This window comes from Poecilia reticulata, linkage group LG5 (genome assembly GCF_000633615.1).
Source record: "Poecilia reticulata strain Guanapo linkage group LG5, Guppy_female_1.0+MT, whole genome shotgun sequence".
Classification (NCBI taxonomy): Eukaryota; Metazoa; Chordata; class Actinopteri; order Cyprinodontiformes; family Poeciliidae; genus Poecilia; species Poecilia reticulata.
The window spans coordinates 1,781,467-1,806,993 of NC_024335.1; the positions used below are offsets into that span (position 1 = coordinate 1,781,467).

Genomic DNA, 25,527 nt, shown 5'->3' on the forward strand with positions numbered 1-25,527 from the left:
GACGCTCCTTTGTGCACCTGTCACTGAAACGCCTCTGCAGCTTTTTGATGCGTGGGGTGGTGAACATGATGGACATGACTGTTGGACGTTGGGTCCAACAGTCATGTTCTGTGTGCCGGAGTCCTTCCGCTTCCTGCCACCTGAACCGGGTCAGGGCGGCAAATTAGCACAGAGCTAATAAGTTATCTCTGCCTCAGACAAAATCCTGAGAGCTAAAACGTGTTATGACTTTTCTTTTCTGAGATATGACTCGAGGTTTAAAGATATCTGAAGTAAGTTTACTACACATTAAATGAAGATAGTGAAGTAAGCTCCATTTATCTTGCAGAAATGAACCTTTTATTTATTTAACACCTAAGCCTTTCTTGTTCCATCCAAGTTTTTTACAGTAAATAATGTCATGGGAATTGTTTTGAGAAGTTGGCTAAGGAAGTCATTTTCTTCTCACCTTATAAATCCTGACTTTATCCATAATTACAGGCTTCCTGTCGGCTGTAGTCTGGCAACCTTTAAAATCTAATAAACCCAGCCTGTGATGGGGCAACAAGTTTAAACCAAGAATATTCCAGTTAATTCTGAAACGGAGCAAATGTCAGCAGGAAAAACAAGCCATCCTGGGCTCTAACATGAAACAGCATTGGTTCTGAATAGCTCTGGTTGATGGGATATTTTGACCCAAACATCAGTTCCCAGCCGGGGGAGGATGAGACATGCCTGTAAATAACAGAGCATGGACACTTCACATGACTAATTTTCCCAGACTGTAATTTTCCCTCAATAGCAACAGCAACACGCTGCAAAAATACAAAATCTTACCAAGTGTTTCTGTCTAGTTTGTAGTGCAAAGAGAGAGAAAACTAACTTAACTTTTCAGTAAGATATAGGATCTTGTTTTCAGTCAGTAATTCCTTAGTAGTAATGAAATAAATCCTTGTTCCATTGGCAGATTATTTTAATTACAAGACATTTTCCCATGTTATCTGCCAATGGAACAAGTACTTTTTTATAATTATTAGGAAATTATTGACTTAAATGTCTTGCTAAGATATTTGCACTAGAAACTGGACCAAAAAACACTGAAGATTTTGTGTTTTTGCAGTGCATGACAGTTTTATTCTGACAATCAGCTGAGTATTTCCATGAAGGCGTTTAAGAAATTATCAAAAATATAAAAATCATCGTTTTTCTCACCAACAAATCTATTTTACCTCCAAGTCATAGATTTTATGTCTTCATTGTCTGGTCGGTCCGTGACTCCCTGACCAACAACGGCTCCTTGTTGTTGTTGTTGAATGTGAAACGCTTTCATTGGCTGCCAGGTCCAGGAATAGATTCGTCTCCTGAGAATCTCTCTCTGTTTTTATTCTACTTCAAAAGAGACTTTTGGCAAACACACAAAGCAAAATAATGTTTGTGTCGTGTTTTTTTTATTTCTAGAGTAATGTTTTGAGTTATTTCAGTCTCTTCCATGACAGTCAAAAATAGAAAGACGCAGGAAGTAATGTGATAACAATGTGCAGAAAATCCAATGCAGCTTATAGTGTGTGTGTGAATCTATTTTATTGAAGAAAAAAGCCAGTTTACAGTTTTTTATTTCCAGTATTTTCAGGGTCCTTTTTTATATTAAAATCTAAAATCTGGTTAGTATTGGTTTGTCAGATTGATCAAGCATTTTAATTTGTAGCAGGAGCCTTTTCTTCCTTGTAATAGCTCTGATTTATGTAAACATGGAGACATGAATAATGTCTCAGTTTTCTTTACTAAAGAATCAGAGAATGTCGAAGAAAGCCACCCAACATGGAGATCTACTGTAGAAGAGTTTTATCCCAGAATTTACCAGCTTTTAAAAGTTAAACAAATGGAATATTATCTCATTAAAATACTGAACTGGGCTCATAATGTTCTGGTGTTTAATGGACAGGACTGCATATAAAACAGCTGCTTCAGCTTTGATAGCAAAGCTTCATTTTTCAGTAGCTTCCACCGAGTTCCTTCTAAGTTATCCAGCTTCTTTATGGTCTTGTAAAATCTTTCAGACAACTATTATTGGGGAAATGAACCCATCCATCCATCCATTTTCGTACACCCTTGTCCCTTAGTGGGTCGGGAGGGTTGCTGGTGCCTCTCCAGCTAACGTTCTGGGCGAGAGGCGGGGTACACCCTGGACAGGTCACCAGTCTGTCGCAGGGCAACACAGAGACACACAACCATGCACACACACACTCACACCTAGGGGCAATTTGGAGAAGCCAATTAACCTGACAGTCATGTTTTTGGACTGTGGGAGGAAACCGGAGTACCTGGAGAAAACCCACCATGCACAGGGAGAACATGGAGACTCCATGCAGAAAGACCGGGGCCAGGAATCGAACCCAGAACCTTCTTGCTGCAAGGCAACAGCTCTACCAACTACTCCACTGTGCAGCCCGGGAAATGAACCAGGGTCTCGAATTTCTTGTATTTCTCCAAACTCTCTTATTCTGTGGAATCCAAACTTTTTAAGTAGATTTATTTTCAACATTTTTCAGCTTGAAAATCATGTATAATACTGTCAAGTTAAAACAGCAAATGGTGCATTTGTGGGTGCATTTGCTATCTCCACCCAAATGGCACAAGCATCTGAGAGAATCAAGCGCACCCATCTGTCTCACTCAGGCCTTCAGAAGCCTATAAGGTAACTTGACACACCTGTGCTCTGAATGATCTCTTCAGACTAAGAGCCTCAGCCTCAAGCTTCCACAGAGACACCACTGGTAGGACCTGGACATTTAATCTGCATTCAGAAGACCTAATCTGCCTTGTTGATGAAATGGGTTTATGTATTTGGAATGTAGTTTATTTGTTTGTTTATGCACTGAAAACTTAAAAGTAAATTAACATTTCCTGGAAAACTAGTTAATTAGTTCATTGTGATCTGTAATTGACTTTGTTTCATCTGGTTTTCAAACTGTTCTGTGACTTCGGTAACTATCTTGACTACTCCATGTAAAGTCATGGTGGTTTTTCACTGTCAGTTGGAAGAATCCAAAGACAAAAAGAAAAGATGAATAAAAGATGTCACTGAGATGAGTGGTTCCTGCGTTTCTTTGATGGGAGCAAGCCTTTTTCAAGTTTGGGCAGAAGCTGAGGTGGTTTAAAGAGAGCAAAAAACTTGACAAATACTTCCAGCTTTGTGTTCTCTCATCTGTGAGTTAAATGATTTTTCTAAGCTGTTCTGAAGAGAAGTGACCATATCAAAGTTTCTCTGTCTTCTGGTTGGTAGGAAACGGCTTCAGTCTTGCAGGCAGTGCCATAGTTTATTTTGAAGCTAAAGAAAAAGTATTGCATATTCATTTTGTCCTGATTGTACATTCATTCATCCATATGCAGCCATGTGACCTCGGTTCTGAAGCACATTCGGTACCACGGGCTTTTTTTGTATAATTGCATGTGTTTGATGTGTTGTGTGTATGTCTGACTGGTTATGCAACTGTTTGCCCTTGGGATAATTGAGTCAACTGAGGCAGAATGTGCAGTACTACACACACACACACACAGAATCTAGCACGTGTTGAGAAACGATGAGGTGTGTACAACATTTGTGTGTATGCAGGAACCCAATTTAACTTGTACACATGTGCATGTTGGGATCCTGCTGAAGCACTAAATGCATGTTTGGACATTTTAATCAGTTCTTTGTTTCATTTCATCTGTTTCATTTCATCTGTTAAATTGGTTTTAGGACCAGGATGGGAATTAGCACATTGGGTAAATACATTTAGTAATTTTTGGAGACATATCTCCAAACGACATCATCTTTATCTTCAACCTGTCAGGAGATGCTTTGTGTCTCCCTTTATAGACGGGTGGTCATGTTTTGGTTTGTGGAGTACGATCAGGTAGATCAATGTTCATTTAGTACAGAAGGACCAAAAGGTGTCATGGAAACATCCTCCACACTGTTACACCATCACCTCCACCCTGAACCTGCCATGGTTCGGCAGTATTGGTCATTGTAGCAGAAAACATCTTTCCAATCTGCTCATTTTACAGAGTCTGTGTGAACTTTAACCTCAGACTCCTGTGATGATCCCAGTCGATCCTCTCTACCTGGACCAAAAGTACCCAGTTAGGAAGTAACTAATTACATTTACTCAAGTAACCAAGTATTTTTAATACGCTTTACTTTTTACTTGAGTAAAAATATGTTGCAGTGCTGTTCTTGCTTGAGTATAATTTTGTAAACCCAGTGTGTTCTTCACCTGTGGCAATTTGCTTCAAAATCTGATGTGTTGTGCATTCAGAAATGGTATTCTAAATAACTTGGATCTGATGACGGCTATTTGCGTTATCATCAACAAACGTCATACAAACTGTCACTGATTATTTTCTCCTTTTAAACCATCGTCTCTAATCCATGTCAACCTGATCCAGTTCCTAAAACACTCGGAGCAGCCAGTCTGGACCAGCTGGCTAAGAAACGGAGACCATTAGCAGGGTTAAGAATCAGAAACACACATACACACACACGTATTCTTGTATATAGACTTCACGGGGTCTGAAAGTAGAATGGTGAATTGCGGGGCCCACCTTTTCTAGACGTCCTAGATCTATGAAAAAAATCAGGCAAGTCCCAAAAAAACACACATACACACACACGCACACACACTCATAAAAGTAGACATTTTATTTTTCTTGCTTTTAATTGTTTTTCTTCTCAAAAAGAAGTATAGCAGTACACTCTTGGTTTCATAGAAAATGAGCAAAATGAAAAAATAAAAATGACCAAAAACAAAGTTATACATTTTGTTTTTCATCTTTTTTTTTTCTTCAGAATTTTCTTTTCATGTTTTTGAAGAGTAATATTATAGAAAAATAGTATTTTACATAGAACTTTACATAATTAAAAACAAAATAACACAATATCAATAGTACCATTAACGGCCCAATCCAGAATCGTATTAAGGATTGTCAGGTAAACATGTCAGAACATTACAAGCAGAAAACTGCAATTTAAAATTTCTTTTAGAATTAAATTTAAAAAATAATAAAAATAATTGATAGCTACTTTAAGGTAGCTATCCAGAATGTCATCATGGGAAAGATGGTAACCTAGATTGTAAACAACAACATAACACAGTTAAAACTGCCTGGAATTACAGATCTTTGTGTTTTTATTGCAGTGTTTGCTGCAGACTGGATTTATGAATATTTTGCTGGTTTCTAAAATATATTTCCATCCAGTCAATTTGGTGATCTTCTAGTTGAGCTGAAAAACAGCCACAGAACAGCTGACTGGGTGTTATGATACCAAAATTATTTTTAGATTCTGGCAAGCAATGAACAGCTATTAGATGACCTCAAAACGAAGGACAATTGAAGCTTTGCTACAGGAATAGCAGTTAGCAAGAGCAAATGCTTTCCAAAAGACATTACAGAGCAGAGTGATTCCAGGGTTTGAACTAATTTATTCTAATGGCAAAAACAGATTATTTAAGTGCTTAATTTTCCAAACCTTCTCAAACAGAAGGAATTTTAAACCCCCAATATTGGCATTTGTTAGCAAAACAATGATTAGTAACAACCCAGATTTCACACATCCACTCATGAAGTTTAATTAGCCCCCCATATCTATCTGTTTTGTTCAGATTTACTGAACTTTGCCCAACCTCACACTGTTAATGTGGTAAACTTTCTGGAAAACACTCACTATCACCAGACAGGCAGGTTGTTACGCACTTGACCAAAAGCCATGTGAGCAACAGACAAACAGCTTCAGGGAAGCTGGCATAATGAAAGGAGGAGCTGATAAAAGAACCAGTAAATCTACAGATAAAATGATTACATGGAAAATATCTGTTAGCCACAATCTGGCTCCCATCAGTGGCCAAGGAAGGAGGAGGAGGAGGCTACATCCATTTTAGATTTCATGCTGAGAAAAGCCATAAAAATACAAAATACTGCATTAGAAAGGCACAGGAAAGCTGAGATGAACACCCTAGTGCAGCGTATGACATCATAAATGTCAGGTTATATAAGAACTTATCCACTGGGTTCAGAAGGAAATGACAACTACCTGGAACAGAAAGGTACAGATTTTATTTATTGTCACAAGGACAGTTAAAACTGAATTTCCCCAAAGACATGGTAAATTTAAGCTAATTATTATAAACTAACAACTTTATTTTTGAACTTTAATACTCAAGAATCAACTCTAAAAGTGGAAATAAACATGATGACAGAAAAAGAGTCGTTAACTTGATTTTTGACATGAAACCCACGGTTCTGGATTGGGCTTTAAACTAACCCAGAAATGCAAATGGAGCATGAATGATCACACACACATACACTACTTACATACATACTTGTATATGTATATTTATATATATTTAAAGAACTACCAAACCCTTTTGGAGGCTTTACTTGCATTCCCATATTTCACCTTATTTTACAGGGTTTTTTTTATTTCCACCTTTTAAAGATCCTTTTTTGGCCACTTCACATTATAAAATGCACTCAGACATGTTTGTTCAGTTGTCCATGAAAATACAGAGTATGAAATTCAACAGTGTGCTTTTAATTGTGGAGAGTTGGCAGACATTTGTCTTATGTGCGTTGAGTTTCTGCTGTTTTGAATCTGATGCGAGTTTCAGAGCAGAAAGTGAATTTCTCTGAAAAACATCACAGCTAAGCAGTAAGATGAACAACATCAATTTCTGTGATGACCACTCTGTAAAAAAGAGAAATTATAAAACTGGAAACACACCACACCTCTACATTTACTCAGAAAAAACATGACTTCTGCAGCACACACACTCCACCTTTCTTACACACGTGGTTTTACTCCAGGGGAGCAGCTGGAGCCGTGCTGTGTTGCATAACAGCATGAGGAAAGAGTGAGACAGACAGACAGCCAAAAGGAACAGAGGATGTAATTGTTCCTGTCAAACATGTCCAGCTCTTTGCTGGACAAAGCCTATTCTGTTTTCTCACACTCACAAATGTTCTGGTATTCATCTTTCATGTGTCTTTCTCACATCCTGATGTCGCTTACTAATAAAGTCTTCATCCCCGTACAGACTGCTTCTTTTTTTGGGTTTGTGAAACTTAGATGGTTCAGTATCGGCCAAAAACAGCCTGAGAATTTACAAAAGAAGGTTTCAAATAATTATTGCATGTATTAAGGGGAAAAAACTATCTTCTTTACTAAACAATAAATGACCTGTAATTAAAGTGAAGGACCCAGACAAACATCTAAAGTTGTGCAGGCTTCATGTGCATCAGTTAAGGTCAGACATCCTCATTACATCTGGTGTAAAACTAACAACATTTCAGAAAAGTTCAGTTGGACGTAGTCGTTGTTCTCTGATTGATGGGGCTTCTGTGCTTCTTCAGTAGCAGGAGAACCTGTCATTACTGGAACCATGAATGACAATCATTAATGTTCTCTAAAGTCCTGGAGGGGAAATGTCTGGCTCTCAGAGGGACCTTAGACTGAGGCTCACTGGGGTTAAGCAACGATCCATCTGAGATGATGAACCTTAAACAGGCTGCTCATGCTGGGAAGGCTGAGTTAAAACAATGATGCAAAGAAGAGCCAGTAAAAAAATCATCCATAGGAATTTAAGACTCTTTGCTATTTGTCTCAAACTATTAATGACAGCTCTTGCTGCCAATGTTGGCAAAAATCTGGTTTATTACTTCTTCACAAAGAGCCAAGTTGGTTTGGTAGTTTTTTCCCATAATAAATAAAATCATCATTTGAAAACAGTTTTTTCTTGGTTCTTACAATCTGACAGGCGTTAAATAATCTGTCACAGCATTGCAGCTGCATGCACAGCTGTGCAAAACACTACATTAGTCATGGGAAATTTCACAGACAGCCAATAACATAAAAACTGGGAGTTTTTAAAACATATTTCAGCATTAACTTGATCTGAACAGTGAAAACAAATGTCCATCTAATGGAAGCAAACAGCTAAGAATGAGGTTTTCTTATTTCCTCTTTTGGCTTTGAATCTGGTTTAAATAACATTTTTAAGCTTTAAAGAATCCCCATTTTACAAAATGTTAGCACCTGTTTCTTCATATCTATATCTTCTAATATGTACAAATCATTTTCCATTTCTCACATTCTTGCAAATCACTGTGAATCCATTTGTGGCAGGAAGCTGACAAAATAATTTTTGAGCATCTCTGCTTGACAAAACATCAAGGTAAGACGAGCCAAACGCAGCTCAGCATTTATTAAGAGTTTGATTCGTGTAATATCACTAAAGATTTATTTAGAAGGTTATAAATTATGTTTTAAATTAATGCTGTTTTTTAATTAAAAACCTAAAAACATGAGTTTAAAAAGCGTTCCTAGTGGCTGATGTTTCTCTGCAGAGGTTGTGACTCAGAGCTGGAAATCCAACAGAGTCCAGCTGGACTAACATAAAACACAATGACATTTATTTCACTGCAATTTTGAGATGACATTTTAGATATGTAGAGAAAATATGTAGTTTTTTCTGACTTAAACTCAAAAATCTCTGACCTTTTGGTTAAGAAATGGTGGATTTTACAGGGTTTCGATGGTTTTTGGCCACTAAATGGCCAATTTCTCAGCATTAGGCATGAAAATGGAGAGAGGGCCACAATATTATAAAAATGTTCTTAAGTGTTCATATGTTGATACTGACATGTTTTTTCTTTGACATCTGTCCATTTGCAGTACTGAGAAAATTTAAAATAACTTATTAAAGAGCAATCATTTTTGTTTCTTTAACAGTTATGAAAAAATGGCAGTAGTAATGTCATTATTGTTCTAATTTGAAGAATTTCTGATTTTTATTGATTTGTTTAGCGAGTCATTTAATGCAATGGAATAAAATTGAAAAGTCTGTCCATAAAAGAGCTAAAAGAAGCTTTTATTGGCTGTTCCTCAGCCAAAGGAGGGAAACTGTGTTTAAGCACATTATGAACGTCTCACATGACGACAGCTGGATGATAACATCTGTTATCTTCTATGTTCAGTCTTAAAACAAAATATCACGTTTTGTTTTTCTTCTCCAAATTATATAAAATCTAGAACATGACCCATGCATTTTTGTAAAAACAGAAAAAAGCACCACCTGACCCATTTAGTTGATTTTCATTCACTTGTAAACAACAAAATAAAAAGAATAAGAATTTCTGGAATTTACACTTTTTAATGAAATTTTGGTGTGGTGATTTTTTCATACTGTAGTCACATTTTTATTTTATATTTTTATATTTTTGTATAAAGAATATACTGTATAACAGCAGTACAACTCTGTAAATGGAATGTGTGCATGCAGGGCTTTTTGTTTGTACTTCAGTGTTTTCAGTCTCTGTATATTCAGATTTATTGCTAGCCTGTGTTTATTCCCAGGCCAGTCACAGCAAATATGTTCACAATTTATGACTTGTAGTGTTAATTGAAAAGAGAATGTTTGTTTGCATCGTTGGTTACAGACTGAGGGGATGGTCTAACGTGTTGTTGTTGTCTTCTGGCATGTCGCCGGCCAGCGGGTTCCTGCTGATGACCAGCTCCAGTCTGTCTCCAGCCTCGGTGATGAGCGGCACCGCCAAGCAGCAATCAAAGTCTCTCGTTCTGACATGGTTGACCTGGAAGAAAAAAATCCAGAGACAGCGGTTTCCCCCGTCAGCTACGATCTCATTTTAACTTTGCAGTCTTGTTTCTCCAATAAAAGCATCCAAACTAATAGCAATGTGACAGAATTGTGACCTGCAACTTGCTGAGAAGTTGCTTTTTTTGACAGCTTGAAAACTAAGTGATCTTCAGTATTCAGGTATTTGAAACTACTTTAATTAAATTCTAGATCCCTCTATACTTGTCAATTATTCACTACAAACATTAACCAAAACTCTTCTTCTAAATTAGCTCGATACTTTTGTAAACTAAAAACTGAAATATTACGCCATGTTGCATTGCACATAATTAAACTGATGCTACAAACTGACGCTAAGTGTTTGTAAACTGCCAGGGGATGGATGAGTACCGTATTTTCTGCACTATAAGGCGGACCGGATTATAAGGCGCATAGAATTAGACGCTTCAGTTTGGGTTGCCGATTTGTTCCGTACTCTATTATTACATATCTACATTTGTAAAGAATTGGTCCCCGAGTACTTTATATAGTAGGCTGCCCCAGTCGTCGTTTCACTCATGGTGTTGGTGTTGTGATATTGTGCCCAACTGCTTTCTGGGTAACGCAGACCAACCGACACGCTGCCGCCGCAGTCTCTGTCTCTCTTCCCCCCTCGTCTTTAAATGTATAGGGGCTGGTCCGTTGGCAACCCTAGTCGAAGCACCCGGATGAATATCTAAAGCCACTTTGTTGACATAAAGAATGTCAACAAAACAGCCCGACTCGGGTCGGCGAGGAGAGCCTTCCTCGACTGGACCGGGGCGTGGGCGGACGATGGTCACCCTTCTCCGTTCGTGCACAGCATGTTGGTGGAGAACGTGGTGCTACATGACCTGCAGACGACCTGATTAACAGGTCGGCAGGTAGATGGGTCAGTCAAACTTTATTGACAAACCAGCATTCTGACAACTATCCCAGCATGCACCGCGCGCTTCTTCTTCTACGGGCGAAAATGAAGTCGGTGGCTGCTTACCGTAGTTGCTAGACCTGTTGTGGTTCAATATTGGTCCATATATAAAGCGCACCGGGTTATAAGGCGCACTGCCGGCTTTTGAGGAAATTGAGGGTTTTTAGGTGCCTTATAGTGCAGAAAATACGGTAATTATATCACTTCCTATACTCTCCAGCACTTTTATTAAACAGTTTTTCTCTTTTCATACCTGCAGGATCCTGTCGAAGGGCTTCAGTCCGGCTCTGTCGGCCGGCCCATCGGGCCTGATCATGTTGACATAAACTCCTTTCTCCAGGAAGCCGTCAGACACGCTAAACCCAAAGTCATCGCTCTCCGGGTCCTTTATCACCGTCACCTGGTCAAGGAGAACACAAGCCTGTCACATGTTTTATTTGTCTGATTTTCTGCATAAAATCTGAACAACATTCACAGTTACCTGAGCTTAGACTTCACTGCCACATACTGTCACATTCTCATGTCAGAGAATATTACTTTTTTTCTTTTACTTATGATACCCAGTTGTATTCTCTTTCTTGACTAAGATTGCTATCAGTTAAACATGTGAGTTAAGCTGCATTACTTTTAAAAATGCAGAAACTGGTTTGAAGTTTTGATCTCACTTTGTGCAGCTCCAGAGGCGTTGGGGACAAAATTCCCTGCATTTCCTCTTTGATCCGACGAGACTCCCACGTTCTCTCTGACACTCTTAATGAAGCCTTGAGCTTCGGATCATGGTGCAGGAGGGGGGACTGGTTCTCCTGGTGGATGTGGGCTCCATGGTGCAGGTGGGCCTCGTGGTTGAAATGGGCCTCGTCATGCAAGTGGGAGTCTGAATGACATAAAATAAGATGGTTTAGAGAACAAAAGGTTTGCAAACCGTTTGCTTACACATGTTACAGATTAACAGCAGACGGGTTCTTAGTCTTGTCCCACCTTGGTGGATGTGGGCCTCATCATGCAGAAGGACGTCCTCATGTAAATGGACCCCCTGGTGCAGGTGTGCGTTCTGGTGAAGCAGGTTTGCCTGTAGAAGGAGGGAGTTTCTTCGCAGTGGACTCATCCTGTGGCTCAGGATGGGCTCAGCCGGAGGTTTGTTGGCACCTTCTACTCCCAGACTGATGGATGTACCTGTCATGATGGAAGCCTGCACAAACAAATGTATGAATTCATACACGCAAATTCATATTTTATTAATACATTTGATATCGGGGCTGCACAGTGGCGCAGTTGGTAGAGCTGTTGCCGTGCAGCAAGAAGGTTCTGGGTTTGATTCCCGGCCCTGGTCTTTCTGCATGGAGTCTCCATGTTCTCCCTGTGCATGCGTGGGTTTTCTCCGGGTACTCCGGCTTCCTCCCACAGTCAAAAAACATGACTGTCCGGTTAATTTGCCTCTCCAAATCCTCCCTAGGTGTGTGTGTGCATGGTTGTGTGTCCTGTGTGTCTCTGTGTTGCCCTGTGACAGACTGACGACCTGTCCAGGTGACCCCGCCTCTCGCCCGGAACGTTAGCCGGAGAGGAACCAGCAACCCTCCCGACCCCACTGAGGGACAAGTGTGTAAGAAAATGGATGGATTTCATATCTTTGATATTAAAAAAACAAGCTACCTTCCTGCCAGCTCCTAAAAATTCAAAAAATTTTCTCATCTGCTTAATTTTGTGCATCTAAGCTACTTATTGACGAGTTAAAATCAAATTACATGTTGGTGGATTTTTCAAGATTTTATAAAGTCTTTGTAGCTGTTCACCAAGTTGTGAGATCTATCCAAGGATGCCAACAAACCTCGATCTCTCTGAGAAGTTCAGACTGACCACAAGTCTCCAGGTCTTCCAGAGCCTGACACCAAAAACTGTCATCCGGATCCAGCAGGATCCCATCTGGTGGTTGGCCAATAAATCTGACAAAAAGAAAAACAAGAATGAATTCATTCCATCAATCAGTCCAACATGTTCATAAATAAATACATTCCAGTCAATAAAGCACAAACCATAGTCAGAATAGAGATGCAGTGGTGGTAGACTGTATTCACTGTTATGAATTGTCTTTGTTTGAAACATTGTTTACTTATTTATTGCTTAAACCACTTTATTCTGTGATGCTTATGTTTGAACAAACAGCAGCTGTGTGCTGCATCTTTGATGTAAGAGAATAAGGTTAAAATCAGTTTGATGACTTTCAAACGGTCTGCATTACATGCAATAATGATAAAACATAATTTCAGGCCTGCAGAAGGTGCAGGCCTGAAATTATTTTTTATAAAATAGATATGACAGAAACATGCTGCTTCCTCACAATTCACTAAATATTACTGTAATTTGGAGACGTGGTTTCAGATTTATAAACAACTGAACCAAAATATAAGAATATTCATATTATAACATTGATTTTACCTGTGTAGAAGGGAAGAAGAGAAGATTTAGGAATTCCAACAACATGAGGAAAATCCTGCCCAGAACTGAACAAGGCTTTTTATTCTCATTATAAAAATGTATGTAAGTGAATTCCAGACATTAATTCAGTATTGATTCTTTTTTCTCTCCACTCTGAGTTGAGTTATAAAACTCCCGTAGAAACGACTACCCTCACAAGGCTTAACCTCCTGACTCATTGCTCCGCAGCACAGACACAAACACACAGATGCTTCAGATACTCACTCTGTTATCCAATCGCCATACAGGAACATGTGCTTCACTAACTACTGGAGCTGATAGTGGCACGGCCAGAAAACAAGTGTAGTTAATGATCAAAAATGTGATCATTTCTAAGCGTATGTAAATCTATTCCATCATGTCTGTCCTCATTTCTTCCTCCTCTGGTCGCATCATTGTTTCTGCTTTTAAACAGCTTCAGTCGTTCTGTTACCGACTAACCCTTGTTTCAGTTTCAGGGTTTTCTTGTGCGATTACTGTCAGCCATGAGTCAAATCTTTGTTTTTCTAAACCATATTTCTTTTGAAACTCTCTTTTGCTTTACCAGTTTTCTTTTTTTGTTTGTTTTAGTGGTCATTAAGTCTTTCCAACATCTTTCAGGTGAATCAAACCACGCTTGAAGGTTGAGTTCAGTCGTACCCTGGTGGTTTGTCCCACTCATCCTCACTGAAGCCTCCATCACTAAACGGGTAGTTCTTCCTTCTTCCAGGAGGGGGCGTTGTGCTACGTTGCTGTTTGGAGCTGCGCCACTCATGTGGGTGGAGGGCGATGCCCGCTCCTTGTTGTGCGTATGTACCTGTGGGAGAAAAGGTTGATAGAAAGGAAATGTTCCTCGTTACGAAATGAACAAACTGCATGAGCGTATCTTGGCTAGCTTACCTTGGCTGCCGTATCCTGCGTCCAGTCCAGAACCGTCCCAGGACTCCATGGCCGAGTCCACACTCGGTATAGTTGTGGAGTAAAGTTCTGACAGCTTATTGGTCTGTTGGCTGTCTGTCAGATCATCCTCCTCTGGGTCACTGACCTCATTCTCTGTCGCGTCCTCAGCGTCTGCTGCTTTCCTCTCCTCTAAATCTTTAACATAAAAACAATTCAATTTTATTTGGACATGAAAAGTCTTGCTGAGAAGTTGATGAAAACACAGACTGGCATCTGTAACCCTGGTTTTCTAAAGCTGAATGGTGTCCAAATGGTTTGCAGATGTCTGCTGTATGTTACGTGTGTTTTAACATCCCAGAATCTCTTTCTTTTTTGAGCGGTTTTCTTCCACCTCTTAAGTTTGACCCTACCAGCTCCCTTACTTGTGTCCTTTCTTCAGGTGACTCATGCATTATGTTGGTTAGACCGACACACAGCCTCTGAAGTGCTTCCTTCACACTGACTTGGTAAGAATGATAGATTGTTGCAAAGTCAACAACGACATGCAACTGGCTTCCTGGGAACTGACATCACATGATTATACACCTGGACTGAACTGAACTGGTCAATACATTTTCATTTCATAAGAAAGTGCTTACAATTTAAAGACTCTTTGCATTTTCTTCACATAAATTCCATAAAAACATGAAGAAATGCTTGTGGTCAACTTTTCATGCAGTAAGGACCGCTGACACCCTGCGGTCAGTTTAGACTTGAAGCCTTGGATACTCACTGTCCAGCTGTTTTTTTATTTTGAGGGTCACCGTCTCTCCGGCCATCTGAAGCAGATGGATGGCTTCGCTCAGCGGCTTCCCTTTCAGGCTGACGCTGTTGATGGCCAATATCCGGTCACCCACATGAATAGCGCCCGTCCTGGACACACACACACACACGCACAGAAGAATACACACTTATTCTCACAGCGATCAGGTTTACAGTAAGTTCAGGAGAAAAAACATTTTTTAAACAGTCTGAATGAACTTCTGAAGCTCAAAATTAGGTCAAAATGAACAATTACCATCTTTAATTTTACTGTGAAGATGTTGCCAAGTTGTCATCCTTTCTCCAAACTTAAATAAATAAATATTTATTTAATTTATTTAAATAAATAAATATTTATTTAAGGAATTAACGTTTAAAGAAACCTGAAGTGTGGGTCAGTCTATCTGCTGCCGTCATCCATGTATAACAACACATGAAATGAAAACACTATCTTTTGACCTACTTTGACAGATAACATTCATCTACTGCTGTTATCTCAAATAGCAGGTATAGCACATTGATATTAGAGTCAATAAAGGCAGAGGCATGCAGTGTGTAGTTAAGTAGGCAGTAGACAGTCATGATTTATCTGCATGTGCTTGTTGAACTACATAAATGCACATAAACAGAAAACAATAAGAGTGAATGAGGATTTCTTTGCACATGCCACAGATACTGGTCTCAGTTTCTCTCCTGCACTTTCTTCTGTCAGGCTGAACTAAGTTTTAGGGAGCTTTTAGCACAACAGTTCAGTCCAGGATGCAGAACAATTACATCACAATCTCTAAGAAATGGGTCACAGTGAGCTTGTGTGTGTGTGTGCATGTGTGTGTGTGTGTGTGTGCATAATAAACAGTGTGTCTTCCAGTGGCGTTACACGTGAGCTGCCATCTTAACGTGAATATGAAACTGTTGCCTGGTGACCTGCATACATTCACCACTACATGTTTAGGACTCAATAAAAGCTTATGTCATCATCTGCTCAGGCTTGTTGCCATGGACACTGGCTGATAACCTGGCTCATATTTTGCATCTGTCATCTCCATGCGTCATGTGACACTGCGCTGGAAACCTGTCATAGCTCCAAACATCATCTGTCATCAACTTCATGTGAGTAAAAATGTATTTCTGAGGATCTTTGAACACTGAGCCAGAGAGTATATCAGTTTTGTCGTTTGTTCACACATAGGTTGATGTTCTCAGTGCTTTGTCATCCATGCGTGGTTCGCCTGACCCTGGGAAGATGAAGTAGAGTACACCCGTATGATGACTCAGCTGAGCTGGTGTGGCCGACCGGAGAGCAATGGAAGCTCAAAGTGTCTCTGAATAAGGATCGACTCTAAACTGCTCATCAAACACAGACTCATGTTTAGAAAGCTTTGGTTTATCATTGGGATGGACGTTTTTCTATTTTCTTTTCCACATAGATATATGTAAGTAGAAACTAAATATGGATGGAAAAGTTTTAAAATACAAAGCAGCAGCCTAAATTTCTGATCAAAGTGTTGCAGTGCATGTAGTACCTCTCTGCAAGGCCTCGCTTGGTCAGGCCAGATATAGTGATGGGGTCAAAAGGCTCCTCTGTGCCTGAGATGGTTATACCCAGAGGGCCTCCATAGCGCTTCAGCTCCACAGTGTAGATGATGCTGCCTGACGTCTCCTGCTCATCTGCGACAAACAGACACACTCTAACGTTTCAGGTGAAAGGAGAAGTCAATACAGTCTGGTCTGTGATGCTCATCTGATATGCAAACACACCAACACAAGAGCTCTGGTGCACCAGTGGATACAGTGTCACGTTCCCAGCTCGCTTTGAAACACAAACACACACAGAGACACAGACGTCGTTACAGAAGTAGGTCAAAACTCTTCTCAAGACTGCACTGGTGAGGAAGATACAGTTTCCATGGGAACTAGAGAAAATTCAGCGTTTCATCCGATGGAAAGAACACATCAGTTGTGCGCGTTTATCTCTGCATGTGTGCACACACGAGAGCAGCTCCATGAAGAAGAATGCACACTGCTGCCTCCCTTTGTCAAAACCATGTCTGTTTCACTGCATGGTGATTTTGACTACACAATGACTTGATATAAAAATATGATTAGAAATACCTACACCTACAAACGCATTATGAGTAACAAGAGTATAACAATAGGCTAAAAACCATTATTTCTTTTACAAAGATTTCAACAGGAATACAGAGTTAAGGAAAGATAAAGTTAACAAAATGGCTTTACTTTATTGAGACTGAAAAAATGTGTTTCTCTTCAGCTTTTTTATTTAGCTCTATTTATATATTAGACTCTTGAATATGTTGGTATGTTGGAGAGTTCGAGCTCAGCTCAGTGGCTTAAACAAACCAAAAACATGTTACTTTCCTTTTTTCATTTTTATTTCTTAGCTCCAGTGGAGCAGCAAAGTACACTAAATCATACAATGTTTTTGCATTTTGGTTTTATTAAACCGCTGAGGTTATGTTTATGACCCTGAGAGTCAAATCTTTTCTAAAAGTGACCAGTTTACTGACATTGACTCTGATGGCTTCATGAAATCAAGTGATTCCAGCTGGTTACTGTCAAAATGTCACAACTCTTTCTGTTTTTTATTAAACTTATGTTTCCATTTGTTATTGTTGTATGGTCGGCACAAAGCGTTTCACTGTCACAGAGGACAGCACCACCTTGTGGTTAAACAATGTTTTGCAGCTCTGCAAAAAAATCTTTTGAGGAATCTAAAACCAATCATAATAATAATAAAAATAAAATGAATGAATACATAAATAAAAAGGTTTGAACCATTAAACATGCTTTCAGCATAATTCTCACTCTCAAGCCTTGTAATTACAGAATTACCTGAGTTGTCCTCATCTTTGCGTATCTTTAGTTTGACCAGCTCCTCACACTGCTGGAGAATATGCTCTGCGTCTTCCTTGGAACAATTCTCCAGCCTGATGTTGTCAATCGCCAGAAGCTTGTCGCCAGGCTCCAGAGTCCCAGTTCTGAATAAGAGCGAGGATGACAGGTGACAGGGAGCAGAAAGTGATGTGAGGAAGAGGAAAACAACAGGCCAGCCTTGTGACAGAGCTGTGCAGCGCTCTATCACAGGGCTGGCATAATAAAAAATGTGTTGTGAGGGTGAGTCCTATGAATAAATTATATGTAATACCTGTGAGCCATGCTGCCTTTCTTGATGTCGGAAATGATGAGCGGCTCTCCAGGCTTCTTGCTGGCTTTGAAAGGAGACCAGATCACATTAAAGATCAGAAACAGAGTCAAGTCAAACGGTGCCGTCACCAAAATAATCAGCTGCATGTCTGGGTGGTTATATATACAGTAAAATACATGTTATAATTCAATTAATGGCAGAAATGTATACATTATCTTTTATGGAAAATAAGTTTACTGTTATTCTTAAAAAAACATTCTTGGTTACAATGACCCGAGGAGAGTCGGGCTCAGAAGATGGCACCATTACACCGCTCTCTGTCTGAGGCTAATGGAATAAAGCTTTAAATAAATGTTACATAACATCAGTCATTAACCATTTATTACCTTTTTGATACCCAAACACACAGAGAGAAGCAGCAACATTTAAACAGGATCTGTTCAGGATGTCAGTACCATCCTCTACATACATCCACCTACTGGTCAAAATGATTATACTATGATTTACAACACTAACATGGTTTAATCTAAGGCATCAAGGTGATTTGTCTAAAAGCATCATGAGATATCAGAGGCTGCTTGATGCTTCTTGTAAAATGACGTAAAAATATTTATTAAAACTGTGATTCTGGTCAAGAAGGTTCAATGCAGTGCAGCACTTTAGGTTTGGAACTGAAATATGTGGAAAGGTTTAAAGGTTATAAACATTTATGCACATAAATATATCAGGACGTATGAGCACAACTGTTTTAATCTGAATAAATCAGCTCTGTTGGTGTTTTTGTTTCTTAACCATGTTGGAGGAAATTAACATTTTTTTCTCTGAGTCTTTTAACTTGAGCAGCTGACAACATTGCAGGCTGAATTTGCAGAGACAGCCCAGTGAGCCATGACCTGATTCTGTGTTACAGCCGTAATAGATCTCATTCAGACAGGAGCCCTGATAGTCATAGCTGTTGTTTAGATCTATATGTTTAATCTAAATTTAGAGCAAAAGCATAACTCAAAGTCTCAAGGTGGTTTAGATTTAGTAACATAAACTGATCTAAACAGTTGTTAAATTATTAACATGAGGAAAATATTCAGTAACAATACCAAATAGAGACTAATGACAATTATGATAAGCCATCCACAGATCTACTTCTACTGATGGAGAGAAAGATGCATTTTATTCTAAAGTGTTGAACAGTTGAGCTACACAGGATGTGGCCCTGACCACAACACACTTATTCAGCATCATCACAGACCAGGTTTAGTGTGTTGCTATAAGAAAAAAGGTCAGTTGTGCAGCAAGAATCATAATTTCCAACCAGAAATAGGTCAGCAGCCCTCCACGGGGTGGAGCCACTCTCCATCTCGGCTTTTTGAGCTTCTAGTAAAGGTCTTAGTCGTAAAATAACCGTTTACTTTCAAACCAAATATCTGCCTGGTTAAGCCTAGATGTTTATGAACTGTCTAGATATTGTTTAGACATCGTATCAACAGAAAATGCCCGCTGGGAAGAACAAGACGTTTTCCTTTTTATCAGTAAATAGCTTTGAAAATCGTGCATCACATGAAGGCATTTCCCGTTAGAAAGAGATTTTTCCACTGATTCTTAATGGCAGAGAAAAATAAAGATAAAAAATAACTCCAGTCAGTTCTGACTGGCTTTTTGTTAATCCTTTTGATGAAGATGATGGTCTTTTCTTCTCAAAGTGCGACGGGACGTTAGCAAATGTGTCAAGATTGTTGGTGAACTGTGAGTGAACTAAAGCTGTGTGTTGTAATAAAGCCTCAAACAGACATTAACATGCAACTGAAAGGAAGAATAAACATTCAGTGTCGGCCGTTCCCACTGAGGACTGCACTGCGACTTCACTTTAAGGAGTGTTACCATTAACATGTCAAGATCTGCATTAAACATCTGCGTTGACAGCCTGCAGTGTCAGGGAAGGCCGAGAGTCGGCAGCAGGAGCTGATGTCATGTCTTCAGCTGAAACTGAGTTCACAGTCACTGATAAAAGTAGGATATGTAGAAAACTCTTTGAAAATAACCAAAGTAAACTCCTTTATGTATATACGAGTCCAATACAACAGAAACATGCTGCAGTTAAAAGGTTTCTACGCTGTTTTATAAAAGCTGTTCATGTTTCAGCTGATCGGTTCTGGGGTGAGCAGGAAGAACATACTGTGTATGTTGGGTCGTGTGTTTGGATGGGACGTCCAGTGAGATTCAAACATTCTGCCAGCGGTGCTGCGAAACAAAAACCAGATCATATCGGGAAGGATTTGTGTTTTCCTACCACTGATGGTGAGCCCCAGCTCCACTCCTCTTTTCTTTGGTAACTTGACGTGGAACGTGCCACTGCTAGGCACCACCGACTCTGAAACAAAAAGATACAGAGTGTTCAGAACCCGCAGGCATGACGAAATAATAGAAAAGCAACAGATAAGTACATTTATCCAGCTTAACATTTGTAATTACATTTGGTTTATCTGCTCCTTCCTGCACTGAACTGCATTTCTGCAGGCAACTATCGACTTCAAATCCTTATGCTTGAAGGAATAACATTAATTCACAAGTTAAACTGTACACAGACACATAACCCTGAGCTCTGTTGGTACTTTAAAGCTTAGTTTAAAAACTGAGATCAGCTCCTCATTTAAATTTCCTAAAACACTTAAAATTTTCATCCTTCAGTGAAGCTGAAATGAGGGTAAATAACATCCCTCTTCACAAACAAATAAGTGATTTATGCACAAACCCAGAAGAAACAAGCTTCAGAAGTCCTGCATGGTGCATTTCTGTTGCACATTTCTGCTGTTATTGCAACTAGAATGTCATTTTAAACACTGAAGGTCCCATTTAGACCATAATGCCCAATAATGTAGGCTGATGAAGTTCATAAACCTATAGCTGGTTCGTATTGAGTCTGGTCTGCAGCCACACCAGAAGTAAACTGAACCAGAGTTCATTTGGAGGCGAACCGAGACCGTCTTCCAAAGCTGATCTCGGTCCAGTTGGTTGGTACGCACCAGCGTTTTCCTGAATTCAGAACTACATAAAAAGGTCGAGACCAAACTCTGGTTTGGTTATAGTGAACCAAGAGGTTCAGGTAAATATATTCTTAAGTTTTACACAGTCGCTAACATTTAAAGTATTTAATTTATCAGTTCAATGTTAATGTTAATTCCCCCATCTGTTCACTGATTGGCCCAGTTGAAATTCAACCGGAGAAATCCAGCTCAGTGGGAGAAACCCCAGGAGGAGGACTGATGGGAGATGAGAATCGGGAAGAATTGTGCAGGAAGCCGATGGCCAGACTGGATCTTATAAGTCAGTACACAAATCTCAGAAGTACTGAGAGCCTTGAAGTACTCTCAGTACTGATGAAGAGCAGTCACATTAAGCATAAGGCAATAATCCATCCACCATCTAGAGATGCACACTCTTAAAAATTCATCACCCTCAGCTGCTTCATAAACATTCCCCACCAAAACTTAATCAATTCCAAAACAGAAACTGATTAAACTTTAACCCGTGTGTTGGTTGGTTCAATATTTTTCAGTCTGATGTAACTTTTCTTCACACAGAAACCTGAGCTGAGACAATTCTCTAAATGAACTAAGAGCATTTCAGTGGCGTTAAAAGCCTTTTGACGGGTTCATGCCCTGCAGTAAAAAGATGCAATTATTCTGCCCAAGCCTGACAGATTACCCAGACAGAGCAGAAGTATTCACAGTTTGTGTAAATAGAATAAAACAAAACAATTAAAGTGTAATTAAGTCTTCAAACCCCCAAAAATGCATGACCCTGCTAAATGAAGACCCTGATGTGTTACCAAATGTGTTGGAATTAAAAGAGACGCAGGACGTTGGAGATAACTTGTTCGCTCCACAAACCTGCTACATCAAACTCGATTTCCAGCGCGACCTTATTGGTCAAGGCAGCGTCTCGGAGAAGTTGATTGGCTTCCTCCAGTGTCCCGTCTTCAGTGGGGATTCCGTTGATTGACAAAAGACGGTCTCCAACCTGCAGCAGGCCACACCTACAACAGTTATCAAGGTGGTGTCAGGATACATGAACACATAAAACATATTTAAAGTCAGTCAGTGAGAATGTTCCTCTTGTGAGGCCTGAAATGCTCAGATCATCTCATGATGGTCTGCATAGCTTCACTGTAGAGACAGAAACCAAAACGCTTCGTAAACATGATCCATGCAGGTTAACCACACAGGACTGTGTGATGAAACCGTCTTGATTCCAGATTCCTTTAAGATCTTTAAGCTTGCCATGATCGTTGATTCGTTGATCTTACTGCAGTAAATCAGTTGCTTCTGAATCCATGTGCTCCATTTAAACTTTCTTTACGTCAGCAGGACAAAATCCTTCACTATTTAAGGCTCTAAGCTTTGTATGTTCTGTAAACTAAGAAGGTAATTGTTTTTCTGATACAGTGGCCAATTTGAATAACAGAATTAAAGGTAACAACGTCTGGAAAAGTCGAGATGAAACTTTCAAACCTAAGAACAAAAGTTACTGTAACTGTGAAGCATGGTGGTGGCAGCATCATGCTGAGGATCTGCTTTGCTACTGAACAATTCAGATACCAAACATAAGGATAACTTGTCTGAAAAGAATATTTTTATACACAGTATACATTTATCTAAATGTTTATTTGTGCCATCCAGTCCAAACATTATATTATTGTTTGGTAATACAAAAATACTAATATGCATCTTTTTTTATTTTATGGGAGATCAGCACAGACATACCCTTTCTGAATTTATGAGAACTTTCGTTTTTTTTTACTGCCACCAACTTTAGTTGGTTTGATAAATCATGCAGTCTGTGATCCCTGAAGTCTGCAAAGCTAAAATCTACTGAAACCAGTCTGCCAGTTTCAACTTCAAGCCCTTTTGAAATCTGTCAAGTCTGTGAAAAGTGTGAAGTTTGTCCCCAGTTTAAGAGTCCTTTGAGGCAGGCAGCTGTGATGTGGAATTAAAATAAATACACTCATCGATTCCTCCGGCATGAGCAAGAGGACGCAAACTAATTAGTGTTTTTAGCGTGGGCACTAATGGAATAGGGAATGTGGCCTCAGGGTGTGGAAACACACCCAGCACTCAAAGAAGCAATTCATAGGATGGAAATATTGGCCAGTAAACAACCACACAACAAAGACACGATGGATAATTAGGTTTTAACCACCTAAATTAAACAGAGTTGTGTAGAACTGAGCGACAGGAAGCTCCAACGTGCCAACAAAACATGCACAAAATTACACATACATCGATATTTGGAAAAGCTCCATGAAACTTAAGCACATGCTCACACGCCTACACTGAACACAGTCAGGTGGAGCTGCTAACACTGAACATCATTCTCACACATCCTCCCACTGAAACACCAATATCTCAGAGCCACAGCGAGTAGCGCTGCTAATGCAGCATTAAAATCAATACATATGCACAGCCAGCCGCAGTGAAACACATTCCTCCAGCTCTACACTTCTGTTAGAGCTCTTTAAAGTGAAACAGGCAGTCAGTCTTTACTCTGACTTCTACTTAAGCAACAAAATAGAATTATCAATCTATCTGAAGACCCAATTTTCTGACCAGCTATAATGCTCAGCCTTCATATGAGACTCAGCACTTTCACACAGTGTTCATTAAGACTTTGGTTATTTAAAGTTTCCAGTCATTTTGAACTTCTTGCCAACCTTTCTACATTAATTGTAGTTACCTGGTTTCTGTATTTTCATTTGTAAATTTTTCTGATAGTTTTTGTTGAAAATTGGATTGTTTTCCATCTAAAACAGCAGAAGAAGAGATGCTGTGTCTTGATCCTGGGTAATGACTTTCTAATTATTTGCATTATTTATTTTTCTTCATTAAAAAAAACAACTATTACTCTAACTCAGTGGTTCTTAACCTGGGTTCGATCGAACCCCAGGGGTTCGGCGGAGCCTCTGCCGCGGAGGTAAAGACACACTTGTGTAAAGTCGTGATGACGCCGCGCTTTGCCATCACTTGCTGCAGAGGATCACGTTACATTGCTGAGCCAATCAGAGGATCANCAGAGGATCACGTTACATTGCTGAGCCAATCAGAGGATCACGTTACATTGCTTAGCCAATCAGAGGATCACGTTACATTGCTTAGCCAATCAGAGCTGAGGAGGAGCCCTGATTGATGGAGCTCCACTCTCAGCATGGATTTGAACTTTTGTCTTTAATTACTTCAGCAAAGTTCACAGTTTTTACCAAATTCTATAGTCTAAATCTGCTCTTTAGTCGCATCTTTTTGGGGTTGGTACTGCCTCTAGTGGTGTGGGGGTGGTAACACAGCTAATAATTACATATTTTGTGTGTCGGGGGTTGGAATAAGAAGGGTTCGGTGAATGCGCATATGCAACTGGGGGGTTCGGTACCTCAAAAAAGGTTAAGAACCACTGCTCTAAAGTGAAACTTACTAAAAAAGAAGCCATATATCTCTTTTAATAATGTATTTAGCTTTTTATTATAAATGTATCACTATGGATAAGTGACTAATCCAGGACTGGCCTTGTCTTTCCACTGGGGCTACAATCTGATGGATCTGTTTATTTTATTATCACACAAATCAACAGGTTTTTTGAATATCAGCAAAAAAAAAAATCAATTCCTCAAAAGAAAAGTAAACAAGTATTGAATCTTTCTCAGAGATTTTAAGCTGCAGCGACAAAGCCACACGTCTGCAGATCAGAGTCCAAACGTGTCAATAGGTGTGTGAGCTCACCTCTCGGCTGAGCTGTCCGGCTCGATGAATCGAATGAGTGGAGGCGCGGAGAGAGTTTCAGTTGCAAATATTCCTCCCTGCAGCTGCACTCCAAAGCCGTTGAGAGGATCACCAGTCAGGACGACCTCACTGGTCTCCACATGGACCACCTGACCGCCAGGACCAACCGAACTTGATGCCAGGGACACTAATCAAACACATTCACATGTTTTAGATGGGCTGTCTGTAAAATGTGATCATCTGTCCGACAGGTGGAACCCACAGGAACTTTTGTGCTCTTTCTTCCTCTGCCGTCGTTTGAGCAGCGAGTTGCGAGGACTCATGGGAACTGCAGGCCGGGGCAGCGTGTTGGAGCTCTGGCTGCTGGGCCCTGATGTGGTGGTAGAGCTGGTGGAGAAACTGGCACAGACAAGAGCTGCAACAAATAAAACGTATGCGTTTCACTTTTCTGCTCAGCAGCTCATATAGAAAATCACATAATTGCAGGAAAAACAGGAAAAGCAAAACAGAGTGTTACTTTGAAAGCTTTTACCCAGCTGACATCCTTAGAGGATTCAGTTCTTACACTTGCAGTAGTCCAGGCTGTTGATTGTGTTGTTGTTGGATGCGGTCCAGGACTTGTTGAGGGTGGAACTTGTGTTGCAGAGGGTGGAGTTTTGAGGGTGACAGTAGTTTATACACGGGTCCCAGGTGTGGGGATGATCTGATTTCTGGACCTTCACTGAAACAAACAAGTCGATTCGTTATTGAATGGGATAAAAGGCTAATCCAGCTAAATCAAAGACAGCAGGAGCCTGTTGTTGCGCAACACCTCCCCCCCCTTCTCTCTCACTCTACTTCCCCTTCTCAGAGGAGGGAGATGTGCAGCCAGCTCTCCATCTAACG

General features: G+C 39.9%; 1 protein-coding gene across 8 annotated transcripts in view; it reads right to left on the reverse strand.

The window, feature by feature from the left end:
* Positions 1-8,870: 8,870 nt before the first annotated feature.
* The window catches only part of grip2b (glutamate receptor interacting protein 2b), a 196,870-nt gene continuing 180,213 nt past the window's right edge, over positions 8,871-25,527 (reverse strand). For all 8 annotated transcript variants that reach the window (XM_008408298.2, XM_017304900.1, XM_017304899.1 and 5 more), the window contains exons 10-25: positions 25,208-25,363; positions 24,905-25,057; positions 24,643-24,829; positions 21,766-21,911; positions 20,166-20,246; positions 17,882-17,945; positions 17,569-17,714; positions 16,239-16,383; positions 14,687-14,826; positions 13,915-14,109; positions 13,675-13,831; positions 12,389-12,503; positions 11,542-11,752; positions 11,229-11,437; positions 10,817-10,963; positions 8,871-9,612 (exon numbers count right to left, since the gene is read on the reverse strand). In XM_008408298.2, the coding sequence (XP_008406520.1) occupies positions 9,454-9,612; positions 10,817-10,963; positions 11,229-11,437; positions 11,542-11,752; positions 12,389-12,503; positions 13,675-13,831; positions 13,915-14,109; positions 14,687-14,826; positions 16,239-16,383; positions 17,569-17,714; positions 17,882-17,945; positions 20,166-20,246; positions 21,766-21,911; positions 24,643-24,829; positions 24,905-25,057; positions 25,208-25,363 (2,411 nt within the window). In that variant the 3' untranslated portion in view covers positions 8,871-9,453. The remainder of the gene's footprint in view (positions 9,613-10,816; positions 10,964-11,228; positions 11,438-11,541; positions 11,753-12,388; positions 12,504-13,674; positions 13,832-13,914; positions 14,110-14,686; positions 14,827-16,238; positions 16,384-17,568; positions 17,715-17,881; positions 17,946-20,165; positions 20,247-21,765; positions 21,912-24,642; positions 24,830-24,904; positions 25,058-25,207; positions 25,364-25,527) is intronic.